General features: G+C 41.4%; 1 protein-coding gene across 14 annotated transcripts in view; it reads right to left on the bottom strand.

Moving 5' to 3' along the window:
* PLCE1 (phospholipase C epsilon 1) overlaps nt 1-18398 on the bottom strand; it is a 349469-nt gene that overhangs the window by 236676 nt on the left and 94395 nt on the right. For 2 of the 14 annotated variants that reach the window (XM_074002231.1, XM_005565991.5), the window contains exon 1: nt 8772-9110. The exons of 10 other annotated variants lie outside the window; for them this stretch is intronic. In XM_074002231.1, the coding sequence (XP_073858332.1) occupies nt 8772-9053 (282 nt within the window). In that variant the 5' untranslated portion in view covers nt 9054-9110. Of the gene's footprint in view, nt 1-8771; nt 9111-18398 lie in introns of those variants that run through there. 2 more of the 14 variants (XM_045361220.3, XM_074002232.1) reach the window with 1 other exon arrangement.

The raw sequence follows: 18398 nt of genomic DNA, 5'->3' as shown, positions 1-18398 counted from the left end.
CCTTTTTTATAAAGTCTCTATTTATTAAAAATATACCATGAAGTATTTATGCATGAAGTGATATAAAATCTAGGATTTAAATACTTCAGCAAGGTAGAGAGGAAATACTCCTGGGGGGAGATTGATAAAACAGTATCGGCAATGTTTATAAATGTTGAAGCTAGGTGATGGGTGCATAGGGGGCCATTATACTATTCTCTGTATTTCTGTTTGTTTAAAAATTTACACAATAAGAAGTTTTTGTTAAAAAAGGAAGGAATGGTGAATCGCCAGCAATCTTCCGTTTTGTTCTGCAACTACTTGTCTTCCACGAGAGTTCAGTCTCCTTGACGACATGAAAAGTCATTCTCTTCCTAAGGTTCCTAAATGTACTTGTCCAAGTGAGGGCTAAGCAGCTGTTGCGAGGACAGCTCACCTGGGCCATTCCCCGGTCCCTTCTGAATCAGGCTGCTTCAAACTGACCTTGTCACTTTCCCCCAAATATGCACACTGTCTCCATAATCTCATCTCTATCTCCTGTCTGCTGCTGTAGATCAGAAACCTCGGCACCACCTTAGTCTCTTTGCTCTCCTTCAACCCCTAGGCCAGGCAGCCAATGCTGCTTTGGAGCATGACTCAGATGACACCTTTCCTCTCCATTCTGACTGCTCCAGCTCTGGCTAAACCTCAGCACCACATACTTGGACTATGGCAGCAGGCTCCTGGTGGGTTCCCTTATTTCAACCTTTTTCCTTTCTGTGCAAACAGCCGAACTTTCCAAAACACTAGACCACCAAGCTTAATGCTTTTACTTGGAATCACTCATTCTGAAACCCATTTGTTAAATCCCTGTATCAAATAGGATGCTCAGGAGTTCTTATGGTTAAGCTCCACCTTACCACCTTTCATAGCTCACTGAATACCTTCCTTAATCATTTCAGAATAAATCTGGTCACAGTTAGACTGGAAGCTCAAAGGGAAAGAGGCTTGTCTGTCTACCCCTATATCCCGGCACTTAGCATCATGCTTGGCACACTGTTGTGGGTGCAAGTAAATATTGGTTGAATGAAAGAATAGATTTATTAATGAATAAATTCTGTGAAAAAAAATCATTTTTTTTCCCCTTGATGTGTGCCTATGTGGTGCTTTCTTCAGCACAGGTCCTAATCTTTTCAGCACAGCATACCTGCAGTCCATGATGACCAAATCTTTAAGAGCCTCTGGAGGGAGACATAATCTCCTTACAAAGATAATTTTCAAGTAAAATCTAAATAAAAGAGATTTTATGGTTTCCCTTCTCCCACATACACAGTGTAAACAAACCTCTATTTATAGGTCGAGTAACCTTAGCTTTAGCTCTGACTACACATGAACTTGGTCTACCCATCCATGTCTCTGGTCCTCAGTTTCATCATCAGTTAAAGGAGAGGGGTAGTTGGGTAATCAGTGTGATTCTTTCAGTTATAACCTTCTTGGTACTTTCCTTCATAGAAGTCACAATGCCGTGTGCCCAAAATGTCATATTACCTAAGTATAGAAAGTTTCCCTTTATTACAAGTTCCAATTGCTAGCCTGATGCAGAAGTCAGACTCGCTGATATGAATGTTTCTCTCTGGAACTCACCTTCTTATGGAGTCACCTTCATCCCTTTGCTTAACAAACATGTCTCTCCTATAAGCCAATTCAATGAGGAACTTTTCCCCTTTATTGTTGACACAGTATCTCTTTACGATGGTAAATTGTGCATCTTTTCAGCCTGTCTTCATAACCATTATGTGATTTCATGCCCAGGGCAACCAGTTGAGACAATCAGGTAGGGTTTATAGTTGGTGATATGGTTTGGTTGTGTCCCCACTCAAATCTCATCTTGAATTGTAGTTCCTATAATCCCTACATGTCGTGGGAGGGACCTGGTGGGAGGTAATTGAATCATGGGGGCAGTCACCCTCATGCTGTTCTCATGATAGTGAGTGATTTCTCATGAGATCTGATGGTTTTATAAAGGGCTTTTCCCCCTTTTGCTTGGCACTTCTCCTTGCTGCCACCAGGTGAAGGACATGTTTGCTTCCCCTTCTGCTATGATTAAGTTTCATGAGGCCTCCCCAGCCCTTCGGAACTGTGAGTCACTTAAATCTCTTTCCTTTATAAATTACCTAGTCTTCAGTATGTCTTTATTAGCAGGGTGAGAATGGACTAATATAACTGGTTTATCATTTTGCAAAAGCATCTGTTGGATAAGCAACAGATTTACTTGTTGCTTGGTCTTCAGTGTGTTAGCAAGTGGAAGGTAGTGGTACCTAGTCTCCAGATTTCCTAAATTCTGGTTCTGGAATCTTTAACATCATTCCATCATGCCCTAGGAACAGGCAGCAGGACAGCTGTGAGGGTAAGGAGAACTGGGGTCCTTGCTTTTGAAGCCATCTCAGCAATCTGGGAATGGGCAATGAAGCGATGGCCCAAATAAGGATGTATGTAGATCACAAGAAGCCCCCAACAACAGCTGAAGATGACAGTCTCCCTCAAGTCCAGATCTGCCTTGTAGCCTGAAGACCCTGATGATATTGTCCTAATGGCCTGGGAGCTGGGCCACAAAAAGGCCCACTGGCCTGGATAGTTCCCCCAGAACACAGAAGTAGAAGGAACATGGGCTTCGGGGTCTGACAAAGGGCTCAGATCCCACCTGTACCCCTTTATAGCTGTATAAAATCAGGCCTGGTCCTCATCTGTAAAGTGAGGAAGACACCACCCATTAAGGGTTTTCTGGGAGTATTAAGGGAAATAGCTTACTTGAAGTGGCTAGTATGGTGCTAGGCTTAGTAATTTTCTTTTCCCCTACCTTTTAGTGTCTCTCTCTCCTCTCCCATGCAGCCCTGTGGCTGGTGACACAAGCAAGTGCTCAATGTCAATCATTGTTTTTAAGAAATTTCCAGCCTGGGCAACACAATGAAACCTCATTTCTACAAAAATTAGCCAGGCGCGGTGGTGCATGCCTGTAGTCCCCGCTACTCAGGAGGCTGAGGTGAGAGGATCGCTTGAACCTGGGAGGCGGAGGTTACAGTGAGCCAAGATTGTGACACTGCACTCCAGCCTGGGTGACAGAGAGAGATCCTGTCTCAAAACCAAAACCAAAGCAAAACAATTAAAAACAAGAAAGAAAGAAAGAAACTGAAGGGCCCCTGAGGGACAAGGGGATCAAGGAGCCAAGAGGAAAAGACATGCTGCAGAGGGGATCCTACCATGTGAAGACACAAAGCGCATCTTTCCTGAATGTGCCTGTCATTGCATGAGTCCTGGGGCTGACCCAGCATGTGGCCAACGGGCCTTTGCTGGTAGAAATACAGACCAGTCTCTCTCTAGAAAGGAGCCAGGTATAGAGCAAATAGAGGGAAAAGGGAGGTATTTTAAGGATGATTACAATGTATTCTTTGTTACACAGTTGCCAAAACGGTCTGCAGTTACCAGCAGTTGGAAACAGTTTGTGGAGTAGCCATGTAAGTTTTTTTGCTAATAAATTTTTAATCTTGGTCAAACGAACTTAGTTTTAGCTAATCAAAAATAGGCATTGGGGCTGAAAGGAGTAATTTCGTGAGAATTCTACTTCTATGGAATTAGATACTGATTTCCTTCCCTTTTGCACCGAAGACCACAAAGCCTAAGGGTCTCTAAACCAACATCACTCCTCATCTAGTGGCAGCTATGCGCATGAGCACGGCCTCCGAAAGCATGCTGTCAGATGCCGGGTGTGAAACTCTGGCCCTTGGGGACTGATAAGGCTAGCACCAAAAGGAGCATCCACCACTGGTAAGAGTAGCTACCCATGGTAGCTACCCATGGCTGACCCAGGGTTTCCTCCCTCTGGTCTCCAGGTCTAGCCTTTCCCTTCCTTGACTGTCCTCTTCCAACTTCCAAGTGAGGGCTACTCACCCTGCAGATGCCTTGTAGGATATGACTTCCTCTAGGCATTCTTCCTTCACCTCCAGGTCTGCATTAGGAAGCCCTGCTGTGATCTCCCATAATGGGCCTATTCTTTCTCCATTCACGCACCTATCATACTCTCCCACAGTGGTTCTCAAACAGGGGCAATTTTGCCTCTAGGAAATAGTTGGATGTCAACCTAGTGTCCAGATTGAGAAATCTTGCTCTACTGTAATTGTTTACTGGTTTCTCTTTATCACGGTGGCTACCTTGTTCATATTTATATCCCCAGTACAATGCCCGGTACATTCTAGGAGCTCAAAAGAAATACCGATTAAATGACTGAATGACCATCTCCATTCCACATCTCTGGTTTACTGCTAGCTTTTGATCCTGACAACCTGTACTTGGCTCTCTGTCTTACCCAGCACCAATTCTGTCTTACCCAGGCCCTCATCATTATTCTACTGTACGACACAGAGTGCAGGTCATGGGTGATAGAAAACTAGGGCCACCTGCAGTAAAGCAGAGAACAGAGCACCTGGGCTGCAGGGCTAGGCGGAGTCAAGACCTCAAGAAATAGAAGAAGGCCTGAGACAAATGAGAGCAGGGCCAGACCACCAGGCAAATTGGGCAGTGGGACTGTGCAGCTAGGAGCTCAAAAGCTCATTAGTTTTCAAATCCTTCACGTGGCATTTATTTAACTAACGGACACTGAGTGTCTGTTTCTGAGGCTGCAGGATTCTTTTCCCCCTTTAGTGAAGTAACGTTGTATGATGAATCCTTTCTTGAAACTGAGTCTCTGCCCATTTGTTTCTTTGTGCTTTTGCTACTGAGTTCACACGAATTATGATAAGCTTATTTTACATGATTCTAAGGGGCTGGTAATGCTCAGTAATTTCAAGAATGAAACGTTCACAAAGACTTTCAAAACAGTGATGTGACATGGTTTGGGAATTCAAAATCACAGTTATTGAAAACATATTGTTTGATTTATTATATTTTATATTTTACATACATATTATAATTTATGTTTAAATAATGTACTGCAGGGAGATGGAGCTGGGCAATTTTACCAGGCAACCAAGGTTTAGGGGGTTGCTAGACTTTCGAAAGTAAAAATTAGTTGCTTTTAACAACAGCCCCATGATTTCACCCTTGAATTCCTTTAGAACTCTTGGATGAAGGCCAACCTGTCCCTGTGATTTATCCATATCCAGTTTGTCAACTCAGTCTAGAACATTCTGTTCATTTACTACCATTTGATCTAGTACCTCTGCTTCTAAAGATGATTTTGATATATTTTTCTGAAAAGACTAAGGCAAATAATTTATTGTGTCTGCTGGCTCCTTTTTCTATCGCCCCAGGAGTATTCTGAGCATCTGCAAAGGTTCTGCTGGCTCTTTGCCTGGTTGCTTCACTTTGATTCCTATAAAAAGTCTCTCCTATTTTGCTTTAATGTCAGTTTCTTATAGAATGCTCCTTAAATTATGTGTGAGCCTTTTTACCGGGCTTTCTAGGTGGGTTTCTCTGGTTTTCCAACTGAACTTCCTATTTTTTTCAAAGATGTCCCTTCCTTATGAAGTCTCTTCCTTATTTTTGCCTGGCTCCTTCACTTCGATTCCTATAAAAGTCTCTCTTATTTTTGCTTTAATGTCAGTTTCTTATAGAATGCTCCTTAAATTGTGTGAACCTTTTTACCGGGCTTTCTAGGTACGTTTCTCTGGTTTTCCAACTGAACTTCCTATTTTTTTCAAAGATGTCCCTTCCTTATGAAGGAATATGCTCTTCCGTGAGCAATCCTCTTTGCACTGTATCTGTAAATAATAATTATGATCCCAACCTCCAGAGCTATAAGGGCAAAATAAATTAAGGCACATAAAGGATTTCACACAATACCTGCCACAAAGAAAGTGTTTAGCGTTGGCTGTTGATTCTTACTTTATTGGACAAAGAAGGTGGGGTAGGGAAAAAAACCTAGTTCTTCTCACCTGTGCCTCTCAAAAAGATGTTTAGAATCTTGTCATATCTTGTGTTTCCGAAAAGGTGTTTGGTAGTTAACCTTTTAAAAAAATTAATTGACAAGATCCTTGAGGCTTGCTATTTTTCATAATTACTATTCATGCTTTAAAAATTCTCATCAGTTATACATTATCTTGGTTTTCCGTTCCTTGCATCAGGCCATTAATCTTACATTTCTTAGGGTTATTAAATTACAGTGGCTAACACACAGACACCTCCCTGTACCTTCTACGGTATTTCTTTTTCTTTTCTGCTATAAAATCATTAGCACAGGAAGTGATCATTTGTCCTAATTCATTCCAGGGAGGTATTTTGCCAATCTACAAGTGAATAAACACTCTCATTATTGCTAATTGGCCTGATTTTTTTTTTTAGCTTGGCCAGTCCTATTCCAGTTTCCAGCTCAATCTCATTATCCTTGTCAGGTGGCCCATAACCCCCTTCTATTGCTATATTTTCCATTAACTATGGACTATTTCCCTATTTCCACCCACTGGGCCTCTCCCGATGGCATTTTTATGCTGACGCTCCTTGGATTTCTTCACTACTCTAATACTCTATTTCATGACCGTGGCTTCTTACTCTTCACTGACAACTGTCTCAAGAGCATTTTCAATTCTTAAACTCAACAGTCTTTTTTTCTTTGTACCCCTGTCTCCTGCTGTCACTAGAATACTCAAATTCCACCTGTCTCTTAGGTACTATAGACTATAGCTATATAATGAACTATAGATATCTTTCTCTCCCCTCTCAATCTACTCCTCGCACCCCAAAGAGCCTAAGAAATTGTGCTGTAACCAACTCTGCAGGTGTTGCTTATGCATACGGAAGTTTGAAAAGCACGGGTCTAAAGCATCGTTTACTGCTGAGGGAAGAACTGAGTGTTAAGACGCCATGGAGGAGGCTTTTCATTGTTTACCCTTTTTATACTGTTTGAATTTTTTTCAACCATGCACATGTCTTACCATTTTAATAGAAATAAAAAGAGTAAACAAGTAAAACCTTCATCAAGATCACATTAAGAAGGAAAAGATAATTCATGGCAACTGTTCCCAGATGTTCCTGGCAATTGTTCCTCAATTGTTTACCTGAACAATTTTCCCTCTGTCCAAAATGACAGATGAGGAGAAAGAAGACAGAATGAGGATAATGTAATACATTGACAAAAAATTCTATTTTGTTTCGGTCTTCTGAAAACATTTTAGGAAAAGCATTTGTAACAATAGCTTGTCTAGATTCCCCCAAAATAGGAGAATGGACACAGCACAATTAAGAGTCTGCATGTTTTAACTCTTGGAATGATTTTCTTTTCCTAAAGATTACAGCTACTCTCACACCTTCTCAAATTGAGGCTTAAGCCAACCTTATTATTAGCCATCCCACTAAAAGAAAATACAATGGTTAAAATGCTAGATTAAAGTAATACAAAACGCAAGAGACTGCTGCCAGTCTGTTTCCAAAAAGAAAAACAGGACGACATGGACTGAAAGGGCTCACTGAACAAAAACAAGAAGAATCACTGGGTGCATAGACCTTGTCTCACTCAACCAAAGCTGGAAAGTCAGAGTCCCCTACGTCTAATGAAAACATTTAATTTCCAATAAATTAAAGTGACCAGGAGTCCCTGCATCTATCCATCTATCACAACAACCACAGACATTCACTTCTACCAAGACACCCCACACCTTCCATAAGGAAGGAGATATGCCAAATGTTCCCTTTCCACACTACTTTGTACAGGAAAACTGAGCCTGTGTCAGGACACTGACACAATTTCTCATGTTATTTTTCTGAGGGTTGTTATCCATCTCTCAGGGTTGTAGAAGGAATGAACACTTAATTGAAAATTTTAACCCTAATACTCATAAAATATCATATGCTCTTGAAAAGGATTATGGAAATTCACAGATAGAATTATGTGAACCATTTCAAGAGTAGTCTTCATAGCTTGAATTCCTTAAACACAGTACTTTGCGATGAAGTTAGCCAAATACAGAGAAACAAAACAGTTTTCAAGTTTTATTCTGGGTTATTTTTAACTCCATTTTTTTAAAGAAAAGAAACAGAATTTGGAATTGAGTTGGTGGTTAGCAGAAAACTACTCCTTTCAATGACCTCTTCTTCAGCTAATCTTATCAAAGGTCTAATATCCTTTTAATGTTTGTAAGTAAATGACCACTCAGATAAACTGCATTACCTTTCCCACAAACTATGGACATTTACACTGAATATTTTTTAAAAAGCATATTTGAAACACCAAAAAACATGTAGTCCATTTTAATCAGGGATGCTATCAAATGTTTGCATTTAAATCCTGAGTATAGTTTTTTCCTCTTAGAAATTAGTTCTACTTCAGGATATTCCTTACTAGTATTATAATCACAAAAGCCAAAAGGTGAAAAAGAAAGCAACAAACCAAATCTGCAAAAAGAAGAGCAACTTATTCAAAAGCAAGTATCCTGAAGAATATAATGAGTGAGAAGTTTTCATCCCATTAAATGTTAATACACAATATACCATAAGCCATTGCAAAAGGAATGAAAACCAACATCTAATAAACTCTCAGGATACCTATAGAGATCTTGTAGATTAACATGCCAAAAAAAAAAAAAAATCTCAAAGCTGAAATGCACAGCAAGAAAAATTATTTGTATCTCTATAGTTAAGCATTTTGGGTTAAAACGTTTTAGAAACTTTCTTAACAAGGAAAGAAACTTCTCTGATCCTCTTTGTAAAATGTCTCAGAGGAATTGTATTTTGGCTAACACTGCACGATGGTGCTAGTAAAGAAACAGTCCCCAGGATTCCATGCATTAAGAACGCTGGGAGATTTCTTAGACAACAAGAACCCTTACCTGGTCTTCTTTAAGCCTCCAGCATCCACATCCATCCTTTAACAAGGTAAAATTGGGTACCCCAGAGAGCGGGAAGAGCCAACCAACCTTCAAGGCAGCTGAGAGCGTGCAAAGGCACAGCTGACAGCCTGTTTCCCTCTCCTGGGGCTCTCTGCCTAAGAGGCTGCACAGAAACCAAGCCTGGTGCCAAATCTTAATCCTTTTGCAGAATCTCACATGGAGCTGCCTCACCTCTTCCATTCCTGCAAAGTCTCTTCCTGCTGCACTTCCTTCTGAAACCATTAATCACCACAACGACCCACTGAATGAAGCCCAATTCAAATCGTAGTGAAAAATCCTGCAACATGCAGGGTGATGAGTGTTTACATTAGCTGAAATGAAATGATGTAATACCCAGAATCGAGGGAGGGCTGCAATCCAGAGTCAGGGCATTGCAAAAACCTCTGTGAAATACAACTTTTCTACATTTAAAAAAATGCCCTTGGGTTTTAGTAATCTGGCTTCTGTAAATTTAGGATTACTTGGATTTTTCTGATCTCATCAATTTGTTTTCCAAATAGAAATTCAGAACTTCCCAATTACTCATTGTTTAAGTCAAGGTTTTAAAAAAGGGTAGCAAATAGAACTCAAAGTGTATGCATGTGCGAAGAACCCAGTATCAAGGGAATAACAAAAGAAGGCAGCCATCCAGGCATGTGGGCACCTGCCACGCTGCAGAATAGCAGAGCCTCCCAAAGGTTTAAGTGCCTTCAAAGTCAAGACAACTTCTAAGAGAGGCAGTACTTGTTTAAGCCAGCGGTCAATTTTTCTTCCTATAACTGATGATGAACAAGAAAACCCAGGAGTTCCTAGCCCTATATATTGATGGGCAACTGCTATTGATTACTTTAGGATCTTGTGGTCCACGGTTGGGGTGAAACAGATGTGAGAGGTCATGTTACTGTTGGGTGAGGGGCGGGGTGAAGGGAGGGGTAAAAGTCTGTCAACAGCACCTGCTTGGAAGAGAGACCAGGTAAGGCTTCATGGCAGATTAGAGGTTAGCTTGAGACTAGTGGAGATGCCAGAGGCAGAATATTTGGTTTGGATGTATTACAGATCATAACAGTAAATTTTAAGAAGTGTTTATCCTGTGCCAGGCAATGTGTAAGCACTTTCATGCATTATCTCATTTAACCCTCACAACAATCCTATGGGTGGATACCATTATTGTTCCTATGCTACAGGTGAAGAAGGTGAAGCTCAGAGAGGTCAAGCAGTGGTAAGCTGGTAAGTAATGGTACCAGGTTTGTCGGGCATGCTTCCTAACCACCAATTTGTATTGCTTATGCCAGCTTTGTGAGATACACAACCACAGCATGCTCAGCACTCCACAGAGGGACAAAGTGTTGCTGCAAAAGGGTGTGCAAAGCATGTGTTGTGGCTCCCCAAGTGCATATCCTAAATTCTTAGCTACCATTGTCCAGAAGTGCCAGTATCCAGAGCTCTTAGCCTAAATGCAAGGCCCTTGCAAGGAAGGTGGGACCTCCAAATGTAGGGGTAAGTACCAAACATCACATGAAAACAGCTCTGGCCTGGCCCAGTTCTGCCATGAACCAATGACTTTAGTCAGTCCATTTCCCATTTTGAATCTCATTAATATTAGGAGGTTGGGGCCAGGCAAGGTGGCTCATGCCTGTAATCCCAACACTTTGGGAGGATGAGGTGGGAGGATGGCTTGAGCTCAGGAGTTCAAGACCTTCCTGGGCAACATGGTGAGACCCCCCCCACCCCTGCCTCTACAAAAATTAAAATTAGCTGGGTGTGGTGGTGTGTGCCTGTAGTCTCAGCTACTTGACAGGCTGAGGTAGGAGGATAACTTGAGCCCAGGAGTTTGAGGTTAAAGCTGTGATCGCACCACTGCACTCCAGCCTGGATGTCAGAGCAAGACCCTCTCTCTACAAAAGAAAAAGAAAATTAGGAGGTTGGACTTAGATGGGCTCTAGGGTTCCTTGCAGAATACATTTTCTATGATACATGATTTTTCTTTTTCTTTTCTTTCTTTCTTTTTTTTTTTTTTTTGAGACAGGGTCTCACTCTGTCATCCAGGCTGGAGTGCAGTGGCGTGATCACAGCTCACTGCAGACTCGATCTCCCAAGCTCAAGTGATTTTCCCACCTCAGCCTCCTAAGTAGCTAGGACCACAGGTGCAAGCCACTACACCTGGCTAATTTTTTAAAAAAATTTATAGCCACAGGGTCTCACTATGTTTCCCAGGCTGGTCTTGAACTCCCGGGCTCAAGTAATCCTCACGCCTTGGCCTCCCAAAGTGCTGGGATTACAGGCATGAGCCACTGTGCTTGGCCAGCAAATGATTTTAAATAATGTGACTTCTGGGTAAGTTAGTTTTTTAAATCAGAATTATGCATCCAAATGAGAATTTGCTCCAATATTATAAGAATACTAATCACCTCCATTTAGGCACTATGCTTAGGGCACTATGTGAATATTCCACTTGTCCTTATAATAGCCCGAGTAAGGCAAGTATTATTACCTCTATTCCACAGATGAGGAAATGAAGGATCTGAGGGAATGAATGATTTGCATAGGGCCACACAGCTGCTCAAGGGGACAAATAGGGATTGGAGCAAGACCTGTGAGATTCCGCAGCCCACTGGGCTGCCCATCATTCCAACAGTGCTCCTGTTACTCAGAGCAATCCTGAGACACCTCTTGGATTCCTTTCAATTCAACCCATACATTCAATTATAATAAATACACATTTTGAACATCTGCTCCGTGCTGGGCACTGTAGAGAGTGTAGACATATGGGCCTATCCTCCAATGCCCCCACCCTAGTGGGGAAAACACAGGCAGGAGGAGGTAATTCAGTTGCAAGAGAGATTGGACAGTGTTTACAACAGAGATATAAAGGACAATGGAAGCTTGGGCAAGTGAGAAATTGCTTCAAAATTATCAAAATTACTGCTAATATGCTCAGTGGTCATAAATATCCATCTTTACAGGGTGGATGTAATTTTGGCTCACAAGAAAGTCAGAGCCAAGACTGGAATATAAAATGGGTCGTCAAGCTGGGCAATACCATTTTTGGTCACAAGCTAGGTGTGGCTATAAAATAAAAGTGAGATAGATTTTCCTGTGTGACCCAAATCAGCTCCAAAGGCAATTCCTAAAGGGCAGTTCCAAAAATGTTTCAAGCAATGATACCATCTCCAGATAAAAGAAAGAGCCACCCAAAGCGATTCCAAAACACAAGGCTTCCCCAGCACAGCACTTAACCACACCAGAAGTCATGGCCTGTGGAATAATCACATGCCTGCCTGCTCGCTGTGAGCTCCCAATCAGCAGGTCCCCAGTGAGCTTGCTTGCTGCTGTACCCCCAGGATCTGGCATCATACTAGGCACGGGGGGTGACTAAGAGATACTTTTGAACATGCAAATTCTCAACTATTTGTTTCTTAAAATTGTCTTACTACTTGGCCACATCTAGACATCTGCATATTGACTGTGGGCACATTGCCAGTTGAGCACAGTGGCCAAATTAAGACTATACTTACCCAGTCTGTCTTCCAGGCCAGGCCCTGGGTGATCAGCCTGCTTGTGACAGGCCACTGCAGTTTCCCATCCTGCCCCTGCTAGTGGCCGTTCTGGCATTCAGGGCTAAGAGAAGTAAGTGCAGAGCACTGAATATTCCATGGGAACTGTTTAGGATTTGTGGTCAAATGGGCTGACTAGTTCCTCCTTTAGTGCCAGCCCTGGAAGTCAGGCAACCCCTGGGGAATATTTCTACAGACTCATCAGGTAGGCAGGGTGCCTCAATGGACATGTGGAACACCCTGCAGCCCAGCTGGCCTCCTAACAGACCCGTCTGCAGGAACTCAGGATGACTCCTCCAAGCACAGCTCTACCTCCATACACATTCCAAAATACGGACTGCCTCTGGGACTCCACAGATTCCTCAAGTCAGTACCGGAGTTCAGAGTAGATCTCAGGATAGTCAGAAGCCAGAGAGGGTTTTCCTGCCTTCTATGGTCATCAATTCTCCCCTCCTCCTCCTTGTCTTTCTCTTGGTTGTTTGACTTTGGTTAGCTTACTAGTTAGCCACATAAACAAGCCAGTACCAGATGGGGCAAAGCCACCCTGCCACTAGGACCCCCGAGGCCAAAGGAATTTTGTGGGGTCTAATGTCCCCCCAAATCCTGCCTATCCTCATTTTAAAATAAATACAATAATAGTACCCCCAAACACAAGATTGTTGAAAGAGAAAATATATAAAAACCACTTAGAACAGTGACTGGTCCAGCGTAGGTCCTTTATACATTTTATTTGTTACTGTTGTTGTAATTTCATACTCACTAGGAGCGGAGAAGGGGCCAGATGATGGGTGTAGCTGACAGTGAGGGGGGGTATTCATGCATTTCTGCATTTATTTACTATGTCATTCTGCATGGGTGATTTATCCTGTTTAATGCCACAAATTGATTTGATGTGGCTTCTCCATTAAAGTACATAAAATTAAACAACAACATTCAGTTTTAAGACAGGTTTTGAGACCTGACTTGTTTGAGGGAAGCCACAATTGCTGGTCACTGCATTTAGCTCTGAGAATCTTGGCAAATGAAACAATAACAGAAATACCCTGAGGTGTATCATTGGCATTGTCCAATCAGAAACAGTGTGAAGATTCAAGCAGCAAGAGAAATTTTCCCTGGCTCCAAATTTTAAGAGGAATTTAAAGCTGGGATGTATGGACACCAGACAAGATAAAAGACAAAGCCACCTCTTGACTCACATGAAAGATGCAGAGACATGACTTACAACGGCCCTGAGGGCTCACATTAAACTGTAGCTCAAGGCAAGTGTTTATGGTTTCACAGAATGTCAGCACAGGAAGGGCCTCTTAGTCTAGCCCCCTGGTTTTACAGAAGAAGAACAGGTGGCTGGGATGGGGGCCTGAAGAGGCAGACTAAAGAGGACCAGACTCAGCTTCCAGTCCAGTTCTTCCCTACCCCAAACTCTTGCCCTCTCCCCTCATTTCTTCCACCAACAAAAGGAAGCTTCCCTCAGGCCCTTCCTCAGGGGAAATGGCAAAGCTATGGCAGCCCCTCTCACACTGTGGAATCCCTTTTCTTTAAACTGGGTCAAAAAGAAATTTGAAAAATATTTAAATTTTCAAAGTCCAGACTGGAGAGCTTCCAGGTGGCTTTAGGAGGCTTGGCTGCATGGAGCCACTCTCAATCTAAACTGTTGGCAGCTACTGCTGGTTGCCGAAGCGCACTCCTTACCCCGAAGTCCAGCTTTAAAGGATTGTATGTTCTAGCAGCTACCATTCTTAAAAGCTTTCTAAGCACCCCATGGTGCTAAGTGCCCTACGTGATAGCCTCCTTTAATCCTCCCAATAATACTATGTGGAAGGTTCTATTATTAAGCCAGAACTTGAACCGTGTCCACTGAGTCCAGAGTCCAAGATCTTAACTACAAACTCTCAGTTACCTTCACAGAATGAACGTCTTTGCTAGGCAAGAAAAAAGTCGGCTAATCGTTACTGGCAACAGGCCCCTGTTGAAGCAATAAATTTTCCGAGGCCAACACTTGGCAAATGTCATTCAGACTGTACTTGGTTATCCTGAATTTCTGAGAGACTCTCTGGAAAGATGATCTTAAAATTAGGATAATTCTTTAATTGTGGCATACTGAGCACAACATCAAAATGAAGCCTCCGAAGTCCAAGCACACACTATACCAAACAGGAAAAATACTTGTAGCGAATCAGAGAAAACTGATGTTGGCTATCTTCAGGCCAGAAATGAGAAGGGCTGCACAGCAGGGCAAATGGGTGTGCTGGGTGCAGGTTCTGGTCCGTCACATGCTAGGGTGGAACCCTAGGCAAATGGCTTATCTTCCCTAGCCCTCAGTTTTCTCTTCTGTAAAAGGAGATGATAACAGTGCCTCCTTCATAGACTTGTTTGGGGAACTGGCAAGCATATGCTGTGGACCCAAGAAAAATGGGCTGATGAAAACGACAGACATATTTAGACATCAGAATACAGATTAATTATTGGAATCAGTAATATTAAGGGTCTTTAATTAGGTACTGCTAAACATTTGAGGCAACGTCCCATTTTTCACACACACCCTGATGTTATTTTATCCAATACACACCTTTCCAATTCACAAAGTAATTATGGTACCATACATTATGGGCTCAACTTAATTCCTAACAGCACCGTTTATTGGCAACATTCAGATTCTTGACCAAGAATCTGATGCAATGCAAACAGAGAATGCAAACTCCAATTCTCTATGATTCCTTCTTACCAGGAGCTTGGTTGCAAAAAGAAATAATCATAGAGAACGGCCAAAACGATGTTCAGCTTAAATATTCCTCTTAAAATTTAAAATTACACCTTTTGATCAAGTCAGATCATCAGAAAGCCACATACCTAGAAATCTCTGTAGTGTTACTTCACATAGAATTGCTTTTAATGAATTTGTTCAAATGTTTTGCCATTGGTTTTTCTATAATGTCCTGTAGTTTTCAGTGAATACGTCTTACATCTCTTTTGATAAATTTACTCTTAAGTATTTTATTGTTTTGATGATATTATAAGTAGAATCTTTAGAAATTTTATTTGCAGATTGTTCATTGCTAGTTTATGGAAAAAATTACTAATTTTTGTGTAGTGATCTTGTATCCACCCACTGGCTTTTATTGATAGAAATTACAAATAACATTCATTCATTCAAAAATACATTATGAGCACCTATTATGTCTCAGACACTGTGGTGGGCCCTGATATATGATGAAGAACACAATAGATATGGTGCTCACCCCTCAAGGAGCTTGAGGTAAAGTAGGGGAATGCAGTCCCATGAGGTGCACTCCCACCACTGAGAAGATGCTGTAAGCACTGTCCCTGTGATTGCACAGGGTCCCTCTCTGGAGGCCAAAGAGCAATTTTCTCTCCAGTCTCAGGAGCAGGAAGCACTGCGTATCCCCCTAGCAACCATTCTATTTTCATCTCGTGCCCACTGTGAATTGTAGAGCTGGACAGGTTTTCTTTGCTTCAGTTGCTAGGAAGCTTAGGATTATGTTGTGGCCAAACTCTAGCCAATGACACTAAGGCAAGAATTATTTTCTGTTTTACCATATTTATTTCTCTTTGTCCTAATTTTCTCATCTTCTTATTTCACCTTGTTTTAGGCCAATCTTTGTAAGGTGCCTCAGGTTTTTCATAGAGAGAGGCTGGGAAGGAAGGCATTGCAGTTACTTGTTAATATTCCTCAGAATGTTAACTTACTATGAAGATCTACTCCCTATAGCTGAAGTTCCACTGAGATGTGATTATATTACCTGAGTGAATGCTTATATTATCTGGAATAAGAACTGTTTCATACTTATAAGGTTCTTTAATCTCCTCTTGGCAGGTCTAAATTAAACAAAGTCTATTAGTTTTCTCCAGACACACTGGAAGTGCTTCTCTGGCATCACTTCAGTAAAATTTCATGCCTGCACAAGCAGGCAAGGTGGAAGGGGATACCTTTCCCCCAAGTCATCTGAGACCAAGAGGCAGTATAGGCAGTTAGACTCTGAAGTCACTGAGACTGGGGTTTGACCCCAGGCTCTGTTATTTACCTCCTAGCTGTATGATTCTGGAAAGGTTACTTAACTACTGTAAGCTTCGGTCACCTCATCTATAAAGCTGATATAGACCTACATTATTGATTATTCATGTAATCAAGTTAAACAAGGTTTAGCAAATGCCTGATGACATGTCTATTTAATACCATACTAGAAGTACTAGGCAGTGTAATAAGACATGAAAAACAAGCCAGTGGTATAAAGATAAGCAAAAGAATAAATATACTCAACTGCATACTGCAGCTTGGTTAAAATAAATTAGATTTCTACCTAATTACAAAAATAAATTCCAAATGAAAGGTTAAAATGTAAAAAACAAAACATTTAAAACATTTTGATGAGAATACCTTCACAATCTCAGCATAAGGGTTTCCTAAAATATAAAAAGCAGAAATCTTAAAGAAAAATGTTCATCAGATCACAAAGACATTTAAAATTTCTACACAACACATGATAATATAAACAAAACTAAATGAAAAGTTATGGATTAGAAGTTGGTATTTGTAACACATATTACAGGCAACAGAATACTCCAAATATACAGAGATCTTTACAAACCAAGAAGAAAGATAAATAAATAGAAAAATGGCAAATAGATAAAACAGAAAAAGATATAAACATGTAATTCATCGAAGCAGCCCAGATAGCCAACAAACATTAAAAATGCTCAACTTTACTAGAAATCAGTTAAATATTTAAAAAAACAAGAGTGAGATAACATTTCCCACCCATAATCTAGCCAAAATGTCAAGTTTCCTATTTACTTTCATTTGCAGGTATTCCAACAATTCATCTGGCAATTGTCCACACAGTGGTTAGCTCTGAAGGGAGAGGAGAGAGTGGGAGCCTCAACTGTTTCTGTAACATTTTATTTCTTTGAAGCAAACATGGCAAATGTTTCCACCTGCAAGTCTGGGCAGTGGGTACGTGGCTATTTGTCATAAGCTCCTTGTGCTTTCCTCGTATTCTTGAAATATCCGTAATAAATAAACACAAGCAAACAAACTATCTCTGAAACAACTTGTTGATATTAAGAAACAACAGAATAGAGAAGTGCCTTAATAAGTCTGTTTTTGAGAGCGCAGGCTGGGCCTAGAATGGGAACAGTGTAAAGGCTGGGGAACGGGGCCAGTGAATGATGTGAGGAAACATACGTATTTTAGTAAAAATGTAGGTCTGGAAAATAAAGTCTAAAAGCAGAGAGGCTGACAGGGAATCCAGAGAAGTACAAGCCGCATTTGTTCATTCACTGCACAAATAGTTATCGCACTGAAACATTTTACTTGGTCCCTGGGCTAACAGCATATCCAATCTCATGGTAGAGACTGACTTATGAAATAATCACAACTAATAGCTGATCTTAGCTAGGAGAAGGGGTGTGGTGGTCTAGGAAGGCTTCCTTTAGAACATAAATTGAAGTTAACAACCGGGTAAAAAGCGGCTGGTAGCTACGAAAGTGTGTCCCAGACAGAGGGACTAGCACATACAAAGGGCCTGAGGCAGAGAGGAGTTTCGACCTGTGAGGTGTTCATGCAGAACCTAAAGACACCTCAAGGTTCAGGGGTGCTGTGAGAATGGGCATTAAAATGAGGGACTAAGGGGAGTGTACTTAGGTCTTTCTCAAAGACCAAAGAACCAGAGAGAACTCATCAAAGGTGAAGGACCGTGGGTAAAAAGCTGAAAGACAGCTGAAAGTAACAATAAAAGCCTACCAAGCCAAGAAATAACAGGAGTAGTTAACTGGCTTGCACACAGTTCATACCCTGGGATTCCCCATCACAATAGTAAAATCAGCTATAAACTTGAAATGTTAAAACAAATCAGTAGATTGAGTTGCAGAGGACACAGTGGAGAAGAAACATCAGAAACTCCTCCAAGGAAGGAATATGAAAATTTCTTGCATATGCTTTTTGGAGAAACCTCGAGAGCTAGGAGGCAGCAAAGGGAATCATGTCAGCAACAGCTAAAAAACCAACATAGAAGCATCC

Source organism: Macaca fascicularis, chromosome 9, assembly GCF_037993035.2.
Source record: "Macaca fascicularis isolate 582-1 chromosome 9, T2T-MFA8v1.1".
Lineage (NCBI taxonomy): Eukaryota > Metazoa > Chordata > Mammalia > Primates > Cercopithecidae > Macaca > Macaca fascicularis.
Note: the sequence above shows the minus strand (reverse complement) of the source record. Positions and strands in the feature narration are given on the sequence as shown.